The 17735-nt window shown below is 38.7% G+C and overlaps 1 protein-coding gene across 1 annotated transcript in view; it reads right to left on the reverse strand.

Moving 5' to 3' along the window:
* Positions 1 to 1043: 1043 nt before the first annotated feature.
* YTHDF2 (YTH N6-methyladenosine RNA binding protein F2) overlaps positions 1044 to 17735 on the reverse strand; it is a 31160-nt gene continuing 14468 nt past the window's right edge. The window contains exon 5 of the mRNA XM_082347927.1: positions 1044 to 1892. Within this exon, the coding sequence (XP_082204053.1) occupies positions 1869 to 1892 (24 nt within the window). The 3' untranslated portion in view covers positions 1044 to 1868. The remainder of the gene's footprint in view (positions 1893 to 17735) is intronic.

Genomic DNA, 17735 nt, shown 5'->3' on the forward strand with positions numbered 1-17735 from the left:
GGAAAATCTAGGTAAAACTGATTTTGAATTTGCTTTTCTCCAGATATTTTTTCTTTCAAAGGTGAAATACTAAACCTCCATTAAGCCCATGGGAGTTCTGTAGAAGTCACAGAAGTTTCAGCTAAAATTGAAAGCAATAAATGCTACATTTCCAATTCAAAATTGGGCATCTTCAAACCGATGAAAGCACAAAGGACTCCCCAGTTTGGGGGGAATCTACTTCAAAAAGCTTAGCAAATAGGAATATCTAGGTATATTGTGCGGTGCCTCAGATAGGCAGAGAAAAGTTCTCAACTCAAAGTGTCAACAATAATGCTAATTACAAAATCAACATTTATTAATTTTATCGCACCCTTGATTTAGTAGCCTGGGCTGTGTAGAATAGGATGAATAAGTAATCTGTGGGCAAAACAGGGTCCAACAGTATTATAATCCATTTTCAGAACCCTTTCTTACTACAGAAGTTTTTACACATTTAACTAAATCTCCAAAATTGGGACATCTTAAGGGCTAAAAATCTTTAAGGCAGAGAAGCTCCAAACCTTAGGAAATAAACAAGGATGAATCAATTACCATTATGGTTATATGGTTCACAAAGATTCAAGCCCATTGGAATTTCTTATTCTTGGACCACATGGAATCCTGCCTAAATAAGTCATATTTCAGATTAAACACTTAAAACCTTGATACTGGGCTCTACCTACTCTGCACGTAAGATATGTGGCCAGGTTTCCTCAAGCTTATTAGCACAGTGCCTGGCACCTAATAAGCACTCACGATCAAATATTTGTTAAACAATTTAGCATAGCAGTGGCTCTACCTTCTCAGGGAAATATCCAGAAATAAAGCATTATGAATATTGGCCCACCTTCCTTTGCAGAGGTCATGGTTATCCAACCCTGGGTACAAAAGCAAGCCTGAACTATTCCATCTCAGTGAACTTTCTAAAAATGGTTGCTGTCTCAGCTCTTTAAACTCCTTATACTCCAAAGCTTTCATAAAATATAGCAGATTCAAATAATACTAATAAATGGTACTAGAAGTGATGCTCAACAGGATCTCATGTTTATTGAGAAGTGATTAATGGTAAAAAGAAAGGCAATGCCCTTTCCTCATTGGCTGAACAAGAAACTGAAGAAACATTCACTACACGTTTTACAATATTTTTCTCTTCCAAAATGCATTTCTGTAAACAAGTTTTTACCACTGTTCTTAGCTTTGAAATCAAATTAATCCTGACTTAATCAGTATAATGTACAAGAACAGAACATTTCTTAGGACTCCTAGTATTTTACTTTGAATAACAAAGGGTCAGAGAAAATGAACCACCCTTAAAGACACAACCTTGGGTAACACTGTTAAATTCTCCAAGACAAAAATTCTTCATAAAAATGTTCTTCCAGTTCGGAAGGGAAAAAACAAATTCCCACTTTCTGGGGTGGATGCCCAAAACCTTCAAAACTCAAGTGTTCTCCAAGTGCAAATGTCAAAATGGGGGGAGGAAAGGGTTTAAAAATTAGAGAAAACTGTATGCACTTACGGACTTTAAAATCCGAAAAACATAGTAAAAAGACAAAAAAACAAAGCATTATGCTCTGAAATCACAACCAAAGCCAAAATAAAAGGGACATTTTTCACCTAAACTACCTAGAGGGATTTTTTGTTTAGTTTTTTCTTTTTCTTTTTTTTTTCATTTTCCAGTTAAGTCCTATGTCTTTTGTGAAATTCCAATACTTAAACTGCAAGTCTGCAATCGTCTCTGAAGTCAATGAAATTAAGAAAAAAGTCCTAATTCTCTTGAAGGTCAATTTTTTTCCTCTTAGGATATGCAGATGCAACCGTTGCTGCAGTCTGTGCAGAACTGCCTCTTATTTCCCACGACCTTGACGTTCCTATAAGTTAAAAAAAAATTGAAATGGTTAGTTAAAACTTATCTGAACATATTTAAGAATTAAAACTTCATAGAATAACTCAACAGAAATTTAATTATTTGTGCTAAATAGAATATTCCCCACAAATAAAAACTGACTTTTACTTCTTATATTTTAAACCAAAGTACTCGCACTCAAGCACCCCAATTAATATAAAATTATTTTTCTTTGACTTTAAAATTCTTAATTGACTAAACACATTTGTTTTCCTATTATAGTTGGTTTAGGCTAATATGTGTCAGTCCCCCAAAATATGGGCCTAAGTAACTCAAATCTATCAATGGCCTGCAGCAGGGAAGCAGCATAAGCCCTAACAGTACTAGAGTCATCCCATATTAGTCCCAAGGCCTTAAACATATTCACAGGCCTTAATTTCCTTTTTTTTAAATGAAGTGAGGATATGTCTCTGGGCTGTGGGAGAATTAATGAGTCGACATATAGAAAGCTCTCAGCAGGCAAGAAAATCATCCTTTTCCCCAAGGGAGAGTTTAAAACCCACTCAGAAGTGGATTTTGAAAACTGAATGCAATACTTACATTTTCCCTGAAATAGATTTAAATGCTCCTTCCTTATTAAGAATCATTGTTTATGAGCCTTTCCTAAATGTACCCTAAACAGCATTCCATTTCACACACTACCTCACTTATTGGGATTTTTAAAAATATGACTCAATCCACATGCCTTTTAAAAGCAAAACCAAAAACAAAAAAAGCAAAAGCATTAATTGGTTAGGAGCAAGCACACAGACCTGAACTTAGACTCGATTCATCAAGCTACATGAGTAGAGTCATTTGCTCCCATTCACCTTATGGTAACTATGGTTCTGAAGTTAAACATGATTCCTATTAAAAAAGAACAGCAACTACTACTTATGGGCTTCCATCTTGCAGGCACTGTACATAATGATCTTCATAACCACCCTACAAGGACTATACTATTCCTGCTTTAGAGATAAGAAAACTAAAGCTCAAAAAAGTTACCTGACCAAGGTTACCTAAGAACCAAGATTCAAACCCATGGCTATATGGCTCTTTACCTACACCATGTCATTACAAATATTTACGTAAAAGTCAACAAAGTTAAGTGAGGCTTTGTGATGAACTGACTACTACCACTAAACTCCATGGATATAAAAACAGTAAATTATTCAGAAGGAACAGTTATCTTTTTGTGATGTCCCACTTCACATATCTGGAATTCAGAGATAAACTCACCAACATACAAGGATCTGGGATATTTTCAAAATAAGTCATTTTGAAATTTCAACCTTTATAAAATTAATTTAATAAAACAATTCACCCACACACTGTTTCTGGAAATCAAACTCAATTCAAGAATATGAAAAAGAAATTCAATCCAACATAAAAGGGACCTCAAAAGTTTTGATGTTCCTGGGCTGCAGTACTGACCCTCCCTTTCTATAACTCTCCCAAAGTTTTGATAATGAATATATTGTTTATAATAGGAAAACCACAACTAAAAAAAAAACCAAAAACCCTCTGGCATGGACCAAAATGAAACTTTCAAAAGCACCTAGATTCTCATATCTTTTTTTTTTTAATTGAAGTATAGTTGATTTACAATGTTGTGTTAGTTTCAGGTATACAGCAAAGTGATTCAGTTATACATACATATACATATTCTTTTTCAGATTCCTTTCCGTTACAGGTTATTACAAGATACTGAATATACAGTTCCCCCTGTGCTGTGATAGGAGTAGGTTCTCCTATCAATCAGAAACTCATCTACCTCATTCAGTCTTTCTTAATTTGGATGGATACTATTTATCTAACCTCTCTTCTACTGCTAATCATCTACATTAGTTTCAGGAAATATGGACTCTTTTCTTCGTGTTTCTTGATTAAATCTCATTCCTATGCTTTTAAAAGCCAAGAATGCCTGGCCTTCTGGCCCTGGGGTACAGTTCAAAACCCCTTCCTTCTTTGAGACTTCCTCAACCACTGCAGTTTTCAATGTACTTCTAAATCTGCATCCACAATTGAAAATCAAATTGTATTGACTCATTTCATATAAAATTAGTCCCAACTCAACCAAAAGCTCCTAGAAAGCAAAGAACAGTTCTTTAGCTAAGCTCACTCACAAACTTATTTATGAGTTTAGCAGTGGATAACAGGCTACAGTTGACTCTTACGTAAAATTCTGTTTCTCATCACAAGAAAAAAAATGGTGATGGATGTTAACTAAACTTATTATGGTAAGCATTTCTCAATAAACATATATATCAAATCATTATGTTTTAGTACACCTTTAACAATGCTGTATGTCAATTATATCTCAATAAAAATGGGAGAAATCCCTAGAGGCAACTTCTGTTACCAGTTTCTTGCGTCCTTCCTGAGTTATTTTAAGCATATAAAAGCTTATTACATCTTTTTTTCTTTTCACAAGTAGCATACAAAACACACTTCACTTTGCTTTTTTTCCCCTCGCTTAATATGTCTTGCAGATTATTCAATTTTAGCACATACAGATCTGGGTTTTTTATGGGTCTGGGAGCACCCTCCTTGCTCTGAATTCAAGAATTGAAGATCTAGGGCTTTCCTGGTGGCGCAGTGGTTAAGAATCCGCCTGTCAATGCAGGGGACACAGGTTCAAGCCCTGGTCCGGGAAGATCCCACATGCCGCGGAGCAACTAAGCCTGTGTGCCACAGCTACTGAAGCTCACGAGCCTAGAGCCCGTGCTCCACAACAAGAGAAGCCACCAAAATGAGAAGCCTGCGCACCACAATGAAGAGTAGCCCCCGCGTGCCAGACTAGAGAAAGCCCATGTGCAGCAACAAAGACGGACGGACAGGCAGATGGAAGGAAGGAAGGAATTGAAGATCTGTAAGAGAAGCAGTTCTCAAAGACATTATGATGAATGAAAGAAGCCTCAGACAAAAGAATACACACTGTATGATTCCAATTCTGTGAAGTTTTATAACAGGGAAAAGGAATCTACGGTGGGGACAAAATTAGAACAGTAGTTGTCTGTGGTGGGGTGGGGGTGGAAATTTCTAGGATGGTAATGTTCTATATCTTGATTGGGGTTTGGGTTACACAGATGGGTACATTTGTCAGCACTCAGCAAATATACACTTAAAATTTGTGCATTTTATTTAACTCAAAAAATACATAAAACAAATACTGAGTTCTAGTTAATGATACGCATGCTGAAATGTTTAGGGGTGAAGTATACTGATAATGACAATTTCTTTGAAATACATCAAAAAATAAAACGGACTGGTAGAAAAACAAAAAAAAACGAAGAAAAAATTCTGCCTATTATCTCATTTTAATGTAATGTAATCCCAGGAATACAAATAAACTTACATGCACCAAACTGTACCATTAAATTAGAAAACCTAGACTTTGCCAAATCCATTTTTCCCTAAGAAACACACTTATGGGAATTCCCTGGCAGTCTGGTGGTTAGGACTCCACGCTTCCACTGCAGGGGGCACTGGTTCTATTCCTGGTCAGGGGACCTTAGTTCCCCACATGCCGCGCAGCTCGGCAAAACAAACAAACAAACACACACTTATAAGTTCATCACGATGCTTAAAAACAGCATTTAAAATATTTAGTCAAAAGAAATTCAAAATAGCACTATGAAATTGCACTTATTAAGTCATCTCATTTTTTAAACACAAAGTTTGTTCCTCTATAATGTGATACTAAATCCACCTGTGTTCAATTTTGCCTCAAACGTAACATAAAACTATTCCTGGGGCTTCCCTGGTGGTGCAGTGGTTAAGAATCCGCCTGCCAATGCAGGGGACACGGGTTCGAGCCCTGGTCTGGGAAGATCCCCACATGCCGCAGAGCAACTAAGCTGGTGCACCACGGCTACTGAGCCTGCGCTCTAGAGACCCCCAGCCACAACTACCGAAGCCCGTGTGCCTAGAGCCTGTGCTCCGTAACAAGAGAAGCCACCGCAATGAGAAGCCCATGCACCACAACGAAGAGTAGACCCCGCTCGAAGCAACTAGAGAAAGCCCGCGTGCAGCAGCGAAGACCCAATGCAGCCAAAAATTAAATAAATTCATAAAAAAAAAAAAACCATTCCTGAATCTTAGCTACACAATTATACCAAGAGGGCAAATACCACCTGTGTCCTAATGTAAACCTGTGTGACAGAAGCTTACTTTAAATTATGGAAATTACATGCAAACAACAAATGGCATTAGCTGCCTTAATCTCCTGATCAACATCAAGAAAATATCACATTGATACAATTCAGCAAGCTGATTAAATTGCTCTTCTATTTCCAGATACAACTTTGATGTGTGCACAAAAAATAAGCTTATATATTTACAAATAATAAAGATAATATCCATCTTCTCAGAGATTATAAAGATACTTAAGCATTCACATCATACCATCTTGAAAAGTAAAATGAATTTGGCACCAATAATAAAACTGTAAACGATTCACAGGATTTTAAATACTATTTTAAACATTTTTATTAAAAAAGAAAAAAAAAAAAAGGACTTCCCTGGTGATGCAGTGGATAAGACTCTACGCTCCCAATGCAAGGGGCCCAGGTTTGATCCCTGGTCAAGAACTGCATGTCACAACTAAGGAACCCACAAGCCTCAACTAAGGAGCCAGCGAGCTGCAACTAAGGAGCCCACGTGCCAAAACTAAGACCCAGCAAAACCAAATAAATAAATATTAAAAAAAATAAAAACCAAACAAAAAAAACACTTGGGGGAATTCCCCAGAGGTCCAGTGGTTAGGACTCTGAGCTTCCACTGCAGGGGGCACAAGTTCAACCCCTGGTCAGGGAACTAAGATCCCAAAAGCCATGCAGCACAGCCAAAAAAAAAAAAGGTTGAAGACGGGAATGAATCAGAGGATCCTGCTTGAAGGGCCTGCCATTGCCCAATCTGAGCATTACACAGCCTTAATGATAAGTAAACAACTATCACAGTAATATCTTAATTGGGCAAGAACTGGCAATGGATGCTAAATCTAAAGAGTGAAAATTTGATGAGGAACAAGATATTTATAGAGTCTCAAACTATTTTCCCACTTATTAAAAGGAAAATAGTACCTTTAAGTGGAGAACCAGGTGAATACCTTAAATAAGTGATCAAAGTAAACATTACTAATAACGGCATAAACAGACCATCTTATACCTCCTACTGTGATGCACTGAGGACACAAAGTCACTTATGTAGTATCCCTGCCAGAAAAGCATAATCTGAATGTACACAATGAGAAAAGGAAACCTCAGACAAACAGTGACACCTACAAAAATAAATAGCATATACTCTTCAGAAATGTCATATCATAAACAAAAGGGGTGAATGGGTGGGATGTTGGTGTGTGAGTATGTGTGTATAACTGCAGATTAAGAGACTAAAAAGACATAAAACTGAAAGATCCTGGACTGGACCCTGGACCCCCCCGCCCCCAAAAAATTGCTACCAAGGACATTAAGACAACTGGTAAAAATATGAATAAGATCTGTAGATTAGATAATCGTATTGTGTGTTAAATTTCCTGATTTTGAAAACTGCATTGTGCTCATAAATGCATGTTCTTATTCTTAGGAACTACACGAAAAATATTTAGGAGAAAAGGTCATGATGTCTTGGAACTTATTCTCAAATGGTTCAGAAAAAAATTTCACACACATCTCCAAAGAGAATGATACAGCAAATGTAGCAAGATATTACATTGGTAAATCTGGGTGAAGAGTATGTGGGAGTTCTTTGCACTATTCTTTAAATTTCTCCCAGTTTGAAATTATTTCAAAGTAAAAAGTTAATAAATTGGGGGATAATTCATTTAATTCTTCTGCAAAAACTGGCTGCATTAAAAAGTTATGTTGGGCTCCCCTGGTGGTGCGGTGGTTGGGAGTCTGCCTGCCAATGCGGGGGACACGGGTTCGGGCCCTGGTCTGGGAAGATCCCACGTGCCGTGGAGCAACTGGGCCCATGAGCCACAATTACTGAGCCTGCGCGTCTGGAGCCTGTGCTCCGCAACAGGAGAGGTCGCGATAATGAGAGGCCCGCGCACCACGATGAAGAGTGGCCCCTGCTTGCCGCAACTACAGAAAGCCCTCGCACAGAAACGAAGACCCAACACAGCCATAAATAAATAAACAAACAAACAAACCCAAAGTTAAAAAAAAAAAAAAAAAGATACCACTGAAGGGTGAAGACACATTTCAATAAAAACTACATAACCTTAAAAAAAAAAAAAAAAAAAAAGGTATGTTTGGGACTTACCCGGTGGCACAATGGTTAAGAATCTGCCTGCCAATGCAGGAGACACAGGTTCAATCCCTGGTTCAGGAAGATCCCACATGCCGCAGAGCAACTAAGCCCGTGTGCCACAACTACTGAGCCTGTGCTCTAGAACTCGCAAGCCAGAACTACTGAGCCCGCACACCACAACTACTGAAGCCCAAGCGCTCTAGGGCCCCCATGCTGCAACTACTAAGCCCACATGCTGCAACCACTGAAGTCCGTGCGCCTAGAGCCTGTGCTCCGCAAGAAGAGAAGCCACCGCAATGAGAAGCCCGCACACCGCAACGAAGAGTAGCCCCTGCTTGCCGTAACTAGAGAAAGCCCGCTTGCAGCAACGAAGACCCAACGTACCCAAAAATAAAAATAAATAAAAAGTTATGTTTAACAATTCATGAAACTTTGAAATGTGTTTATTTCCTCATACCTACACTAAAATCATCAAACATGAGGGTATTTTAGCAAAAGAAAAAGAAAAAAATCTGCCTATCAGCTTTTTACAAGTCTTTTAAAATGAGGGAAAAAATGACACAGAGAAGATTCTAACACAAGGACCGTTATTTTAACCACTTTGGGACATTGAAACCTTTTAGGTTTCCATAAAAGAGTTCTCTTACAGCAGGTCTCTTCTTTCACTTTTGTGACTATTTCCTATTACCACTGGGAATTCCACTAAATTGCTTTGACAATTTATGGTCGAAAGACTTCACCTGTCAGATGTATTTATTAACATTTCTAATTAACCAGTCCTACCTTGGTAATATTTAATAAAGAAAAAGCTGGGGTTGGGAGGGTGGGGGACAGAAGAATGATGACAAGATACACAATAAAAGGAAAGAGCAGCAGAACACATAAAAGCAAGCTGGGACCTCCAACGGGTCCAAGTCCCAGCTGGAACTGCCATAAACACAACATGCATTTGTCTCTTGTTGGACACTCCAGCTTTTATACCTGAAGATGCTACTAACCCACCGTAGCAGGGGATGTGGTGCAGCAAACTGGCTTTCCCCGTGGTGGTGGTGTCATGTTGCAGCCTACCCACCACCTTTTTTAACCTAGTGCCATGTGCAAGGTAGCTACAGTGAGATCTGTGGTAGCAACAGGCTGGACTGGCTAGTCTAGGTTAAGCTTCTGCATAAGATCCTCAAACACAAACACAAAATTAATCATAAAGTCCCAGTTAACCAAAAAACAGACCAAATGCTAAAAGGAAGGGAAGAAGCATTCCTAAAGCTTGAGGATACTGTGATGGTAATAAAGAATAAAGGAAAACAGCAGAGCAAGATTTTACTGAATTCACACCTCATCACAAAATTCTCACTAGGACATTCATCCTAATCTTTAAATCAGTCCACAATCTCATTGTTCATTGTTCAATGAAAAGACTAAAGAAAAAAATTTTTACAAAATAAAAATAAAGATATTAACTAAGAACGTTTAAACCAGAGGAAGAAGTTTCTAGGCCTCAATATCTGGTCTGTCACTTAAACAACTAGAGGTTAATACTCACCATTCATCCATCACATCTTAGTCCCTCCTCACCTTACATCTATAACTGTAAAATGCAAAAGTTCATCTCTAGAGGAAATATCCTAAAAGCCACAAGGTGGCAATGTTACTTAAAGTCTGCGCATTTGAAATCTCTTCCTACGATATTATAAATCTGCTTAATTTTTCCTGTATTTAGCTTAATATCCTTTCTCATTTCTACTACCACCCCTCTCCCCACTTTGAAGTGGGCCATAAAACACAACAGGCACACATATATTTGTCGGATATAATTTTATTAACTTTAAAGTCTGATGTCTACCCCTCAAATAAAATTTACTTAATAGCCCTCAAGTAAGTTTTCTTATATCCCCATGGTCCCTGATAGAAAAGAACACAAATTTCAGGGTCCCTGGCTGAAAATAAGACAATGCTTACATAGGTTAACATGAAAAAATAGGATTATACTAATATGACTTTCAATGCTTTACATGGCTTATGAAATCAATCTTTTTTTGGCGGGTTTGGCGGGGCGGGGGCAGGCGGTGCTGCAAGGCCTGTGAGATCTTAGTTCCCTGACCAGGGATTGAACCCGGAGCCACGTCAGTGAAAGCGCGGAGTCCTAACCACTGAACTGCCAGGGAACTCCCTGATCAATCTTAATAGTCTCTGATGCTATGAATATATGAGTTATATATATATATATATATATATATATATATATATATATATATATATATTCCCTCCCTTTTAAGATTTTCTAGGTGCAGAAATGGACACTTACTTGAAATAAATTTCTGGGAACTGGCATAGGAGCACCAGGATGAAGTAAATGCATTTAACTAATAACCTTTCCTACCATCAAATTCTTTTCCAAGACTGTTAGTAGCTGAACTCCTATATACCTTTCACTAACAAGGTCAGAAGTAAAAGCCTGGATAATCTACTATTTTCAGGCCCTGAATCATAAGTCTTAACTAGTAACAGAACAAAGGGTAAGACAGATACATTAAAATATTTTCAGTTATTCTTTGAATCACTCCTTGGCTCTCCAGTAAGAGCTACATTTGAACAAAAACTAATTTCGCAATAAAATCAATTTCTGAAAGCACTTCAGAATACAGTTAAGCAAATAAGGTTTTTTAATAGCCTGTCAGTCAAATTCCTCCCCCCACTCCCAGTGTTTGACAGTAAGTTCAGAAAGAATGAAGCAATCACTAAATATGCTTTCCAGCTATCTGATAAATGATACAAACTCCAGTTCCACCTTCAAAAATTTCCAGTCGAACCATCCTCAACACCTCCATTAACCTCTCTAGTCCAAGCTACTGCAACCTCTCAATAGGACTTTGCCACAGACTCCTTTTAACTGATCTCCCTTTCAGTCTTGTGCCCTCCTCAGTCTATTCCAAGGGTGGGACCCCAAAATGGAAACTCAGTAGCATTATTAAGTACCATGCCAAAAGTTACTGAAGAATGTGATAACTGATGTAAAATAAACGAAGGTGTATTTATGTGTACATACACATTTATATGCCTGAGATTATGGATCACAATAATCACTCATAAAAGACCTGTATGCAAGTACTTCACTTGTATATATACATTTAATCCTAACAACCCAGTAAGTTTTTTCCCCCATTTTCATAAAATACTGAGGCTCAGAAGTTCACTTGCTCAAATCACTGATAGTGGCAGATATGACACCACCTTCTGAGCTCCTAGCCTTTTCACTACTATGCTAACAAGAAAACAGAATCTAGGATTCATGCTTATTAATAATATCAACCTAGTGTATACCCACACTTAAATTTTTTTAAAGGCCCATCATACGTAATATACTTAATAATAGAATCCCTTCCCACATCCCAAAAAACTAATTACCCTTATAAAAATCAGTTAACAGGCTTCCCTGGTGGCACAGTGGTTAAAAATCCGCCTGCCAATGCAGGGGACACGGGTTCGGGCCCTAATCTGGGAAGATCCCACATGCCGCGGAGCAACTAAGCCCGTGAGCCACAACTACTGAGCCTGCGCTCTAGAGCTCGCAAGCCACAACTACTGAAGCCCGGGCGCCTAGAGCCCGTGCTCCACAAGAGAAGCCACTGCAATTAGAGGCCCGCGCACCGCAACGAAGAGTAGCCCCCACTCACCACAACTAGAGAAAACCCGCGCACAGCAACAAAGACCCAATGCAGCCAAAAATAAATAAAATAAAATATATAAATTAAAAAAAAAATCAGTTAACATCTTCGGGCAACTTCAGGATGGATAGTGGCCACTAAATCTTATTGCTTAAAATTATCTAACAACTCTAAACAATGTGCTCACAAAAAGGAAGATACAATAAAATAATGTAAAACTTAAAACATTACAGCCTCTTAGAAGTAGCCATAATGTCTCTGAGGAGTAGATTATAACAAGTAACACAGAGGATATTCAGCCAAAGACATCAGCACCTTTTAATGAACAAACAATACAGGCAGTTCACTAGAGGCTCATAATATTGATAGCTGATGAAAAATACTACTCAAAAGACCCTTTCAGCCTTAAGGTAGGCCACAGTGTAAAAAGGTACAGCCAGACTTTTCAGACACATGTGAATTCTAACATTGCTTCTAAAGATGAAGTCTTTTTTGACCCAGAAATATGGCAGTTCCATATGGTTCTGATTAATATTTAATAAAAATGAACTCAACATCTCAAAAAAAGAAAAGATGAAGTCTTGAGACTAGCAGGCAGAGACTGGAAGGAGGACTACAGAGCAAAGGAAGAAACTTACAGGAAAAATAAGCATGAGGAATTTGAGGTGGGGGACATACAAAACACTACCTAATGACATTTATAATTTAAATACAAGAGAATCACCTATAGAGCTGATAAAATGCAGATTCCAAGGCCTCAACTCCAAAGGTGCCCACTCAGTAGGTGAGGAAGGACAAGAATCTGCAATGTAAGTACTCTCAGATGGTAACCTGTACAAACTGGGAAACTTCTCTTCAACTGCTTCTAATCCTTTTAAGAAATACCTCGGCAGCTTACTAAATAAAATTTCAGTTTAGTAAATCTGGGGGTAGACCTAGTTATCAGTATTTTTGTAAATACTTTCCAAGTGACTCAAAGTTTGCTTTAAATTGTTGTTACCATTTTTTTGGAATTTATACTCTGAAGCTCTCACACCACATCCACGCTGCTCCCCTCCCTACCCCTTTGCAGGCTTATGGACTGCAAGTAAGGTAACATTTGTCATAAATAATTTTGAATTACCCAAGAACTTGTCTAGGGTTCTAGTTCTGCCACTAAAATGAGGTAATCTTGCAGTTTGTGTACAAAAAGAGTTAGGTAGCCTAAAACCTTCCCACTCAATTTTATAACCTTCCAGAGTAATTATTCAGAACCATTTGTGTTCTCCCTTACTCTTGCTGCCTGTCATTAGCAGCAACTCTCACAAGGTTAGGTAGAGTAGATCCAGTTTGCTCCCTCTTGATGCTTGTGATGAGGGAGTTTTAAACCTAAGTGCTTAAATAAAGGTTTAAGTTTTAACCAATTATGCTCTCCTCATATACCCAACGAAGAGTTGACTGACTACAGGTATTAGTAGATAATAGAACATTGCAGTTAGTTATTTTAAATGATAAATGTGAAGATGCAGCAAGGCCTAAGAACAGAAAAGCTTTGGGGCAAAACGAATTCCAGCTCTTCTACAACCTAGCTAGTGATCTTAACAAAATTATTCCTTTTTGAATCTCAGTTCCCTAACTGAAAAATGAAGATAATCTTGGGGACTCCCTGGCGGTCCCGTGGTTAGGACTTGGAAACTTCCACTGCAGGAGGCCCGAGTTCGTCAGGGAACTAAGATCCCGCAAGCCAAGCAGTGGGGCCAAAAAAAAAAAGAAGAAAAAAGAAGATAATCTTATTCTACAGGATTGTTACAAGGGATCAGAGGTAAGATATGGAAAGTGCCTTATGCACAAGCGCAAAAAATGGCTGAATATCGGTAAATACCTGAAGTATTAAGGGGGAAAAGCAGGATAAAATACTACATAGAATATGATTATAATTGTATAAACCGCTAACTTGTGTCGGAAAATAAGCCAAAATGATGAGTGGTTTTGTCAGGGTAGAGGAACTATGAGCGAGTTTTCTTTCATTTTCTCCACACTTTTATAATTTGGTTATTACAATGAAAAACAAATGCAAACGGAAAATTTGCAAATGCTAATATAAAATTAGCACATTGCAAATTTTTTTTAACATGCAAACAGTTTAAAAGCTCTATATGCTATCTATACCCTGACTGCCCAAAAGGTCCACATGAAGTCAAAAGCTTACATATAAGTCTACCTTTTCTAAATGGCTTCACATATTACACAAGTGATCTGTCCAAATTTTTAGCTCTGACACATGTAGCAGAGTATTAAATATCTCATAAGAACCACCAGGTATTACAACAGCAGTAAATGCAAATGAGTTGGAAAGAGCAACTGCCTGCCTCTTCCCGCTCCCCACATACCCAACAGCTTAAACTTGAAGGTTTAGCCATTTTCTTCCTTCATCTTTCTTTCCACAATCTTTTCCTATATACATCCTTCTAGACCCAACTCAAAGCCAGTCTTCCATAAAAATGACTCAACTCTGGTCTTGCTATTCTTTTCTTCTGTACTTGGTCTCATCCTGTAAAATGAGCACTTCAATACCCACTATCCTATACTGTTTCACTTATATCTCTCCTCCCTATGGCTAACTGGAGTTAAATCAGTTCAATTAGGAATTGCTTATTCAGCAAGGGATGAAAAGCATTAGGGCACACTACTGAGCTAGCTGTTAGTCTATACTGTCTAGTTGTTATAACTAGAAAAATTTGCTCTGGAGGAGGTGGCAGCAGGATGCAAATTTAAATTGAATTACCTGCTTCTGTGGAGAAAGGCAGAAAGGATGATCTGAGCCTACCACACTCTCCTTCCTCATTTGCAGACTTGCAGATTTCAATGGTGAAGAAAGAGATCTTTTGTTTTCCCTAATTCAGGGAACAGAGCTTTTTCTCCTTCTCTACATGAAACTCCTATATAGTGCAGGTGTCAGTCCTTTATCACACAGTTCCTTAAACTAAAGCAGTCAAAGCCAGTGCTGTAGCATCCCCAGCTGCTGTGAGATGTTTTTCTAATCCCTCCCTTCCTCCAAGACTAAATAACCAATACACCTAAATGAGATGCTGAAGCTGCAGATTCCTTACATTTCTTCAATTTCAAAATAGATCCCCCCACCCCCGACTCCACCTCCATGCACCATTACTCCATTTTTTGAAAAATTCCTGTCATCCAGTGGGTTCCAAATTATGCTTCATAGAGGAGATGCTTCGAAGGTCACCCAGGGAAAAACAGAGAGCTGAGCATGTGAAATTAGCCATTCATGGGGTTCTGAGTAAGGTTTTGTTTTGGGGAGAAAAAAAAAATTCCACTTTTGAAACTGAAAGTTTGAAAACTGTCATAGGACTAATCTTTACTTCTGGCAGGTAAGCAGAATGGTTCACATCTGAGTAATTCTTGATTTAAACTATTCAGAGTAAATACTAAATGATTCTAGAATCGCTAACTACCCCTTGTCCCAAAATGTATAAGTTTGGAAAAACGGCAGTCCCCTCTGGATCAATCTTTAGCCATAGCAAAAACAGAATACTGACATTTTTAACACCCAACTGCATTTCAGACACTGTTGTATGGTCTAATTCACCAAAACAGCCCGTACTAACTAAACAGAAGCTGGTCTTACTTCATTAAATCTCTTAAAGACTTGGAACAGACAGCTTAGAAAACTTCACAGGTTGTGAAGGGCTGGAACACTATAGAAACAACAAATGCACAGTCTGTTGAATGATGTGTGGAGACCAAAACCTTCAAACCCCTAACAAAGCACTCTCATGTTACTTTTATTCAGATAGTTGTTGGCATTTGCAGTCATCTGCTACCTCTCTACAGTCTCTGAATAAGTTGATTATACCCCACTGCTTGAAATTCTACTCAAGATATAGCCCTTTCCTTGTTCTCTTTCTAAAGCTCCAACTACTCCCTCTCAAACCCTTTCATTTGGTCCCTCTTTAATCCATCCTTTAAATTGTGTTATTGCTGGGGGTTCTTTCTTTGGCCCTCTTCTCTCAATGCACGTTGGCTCTGGAACCGCACCGAAGTAGAACACCAGCTCTGCTTTCTTAGTTTGGGCAACTGTGCAAAAGAATGTACTTTTTTCTGTGCTTCAGCGCCTTCATCTGTAAAACTAAGATAGCTGTACATACCTCACAATGATAGAATTAAATGAAAACTTACATAAAAATATGTATTCGGGGACTTCCCTGGTAGCGCAGTGGTTAAGAATCCACCTGACAATGCAGGGAACACGGGTTCGATCCCTGTCCCGGGAAGATCCCACATGCCTCAGAGCAACTAAAGCCCGTGTGCCACAACTGAGCCTGCGCTCTACAGCCTGTGAGCCACAACTACTGAGCCCACGTGCCACAACTACTGAAGCCCATGAGCCTAGAGCCCATGCTCTGCAACGAGAAGCCACCACAATGAGAAGCCCGTGCAGAACAAGGAGTAGCCCCTGCTCACCACAACTAGAGAAAGCCAGCACACAGCAATGCAGAACCAACGCAGCCAAAAACAAATAAATTTATTTTTTTTTAAATGTATTCAGGGGCTTCCCTGGTGGCGCAGTGGTTGAGAATCTGCCAGCCGATGCAGGGGACACGGGTTCGAGCCCTAGTCTGGGAAGATCCCACATGCCGCGGAGCAACTGTGCCCGTGAGCCACAACTACTGAGCCTGCGCGTCTGGAGCCTGAGCTCCGCAACAAGAGAGGTCGCGATAGTGAGAGGCCCACGCACCGCGATGAAGAGTGGCCCCCACTCGCCGCAACTAGAGAAAAGCCCTCACACAGAAACAAAGACCCAACACAGCCAAAAAATAAATAAATAAATGTAGTCATTAAAAAAAAAAAAAAGTACTCAGGACAGGTGCATATTAGACACTACAAAATGAGCAATAATTTCGGCCATTATTTTTATTACCAATGTTCTTGAAGAATCTTAAACTCGTCCATGCCTTTACCTATACTGAGAGCTGGAAACTCCCAAATTTCTATCAACAGATCTCTCCTGAGCTCCAGATCCTACTATCACCTTTCTGTCCTACAAGCACCCCAAATACTATTTCCAAAAGCCAACACATCTCCAAACCCTAACCTGTTGCTCATCCCATATTCTCTAAGTTTTTTTTAAATAACTAATCAGTAAATATTTCTACCGCATTTTTCAACTGTAACTTCCCCATTCCCACTATCATGATACAGGCTCTCACTGTCTTTCTCCCAACTATAGTAAAAAAAACTCTCATTTGGTCTTTGAGTCACTTACACCTCTCTCTCCTCATTTAATAGATGACTTTAGGTAAGTTTCTAACCTGAGCTTCCATTTTCCTACCTATAAATATGGGATACTGCCTCCCGGAGTTGGTGTGGGGATTAAAGTAAAACTATGAAAGTACCTAACAAAGTCAGTGCTCAGTAAGTATTTCATCCTCCCCATCCTCTAAACTGTCACTCTACACTGACTATCCTCCCTTACAATCTAAAAACATAAGTACAGGATAAAAATCCAAAGCCCTTCTTATACTAGGCCCAACCAACCTCTCCAGTTTTATCACTTATTCTTTCCATATTAAACTTCTCATTTCACAAGACCCAGTTTTCTATCTGGCAAACTCCACATATCACACAGTGGTCCATGGGCTTTGGGACTAGACAGAGACTGTGGCTTTGGGTGGAGTTCCAACATATTTTCATTTACTGATACTAATGACTTAAAGACAAAAGTGAAATAACAAAAACATATGTCAGAACTTCACTGGCTTGTCAATTTGAGCAACTTCCTTGCTAAACTGGATAATAATTTTCAAATTCTGGAAGACTAATTCCTCAAATTTTGTTTTATTCAAAATATGTCAGGGATAGAGACATGACACACTTAAGTTTAATCTGCATTAAGGGAATTCCCTGAGTGGTTA

This window comes from Balaenoptera borealis (assembly GCF_965194805.1).
Source record: "Balaenoptera borealis genome assembly, chromosome: 1".
NCBI lineage: Eukaryota > Metazoa > Chordata > Mammalia > Artiodactyla > Balaenopteridae > Balaenoptera > Balaenoptera borealis.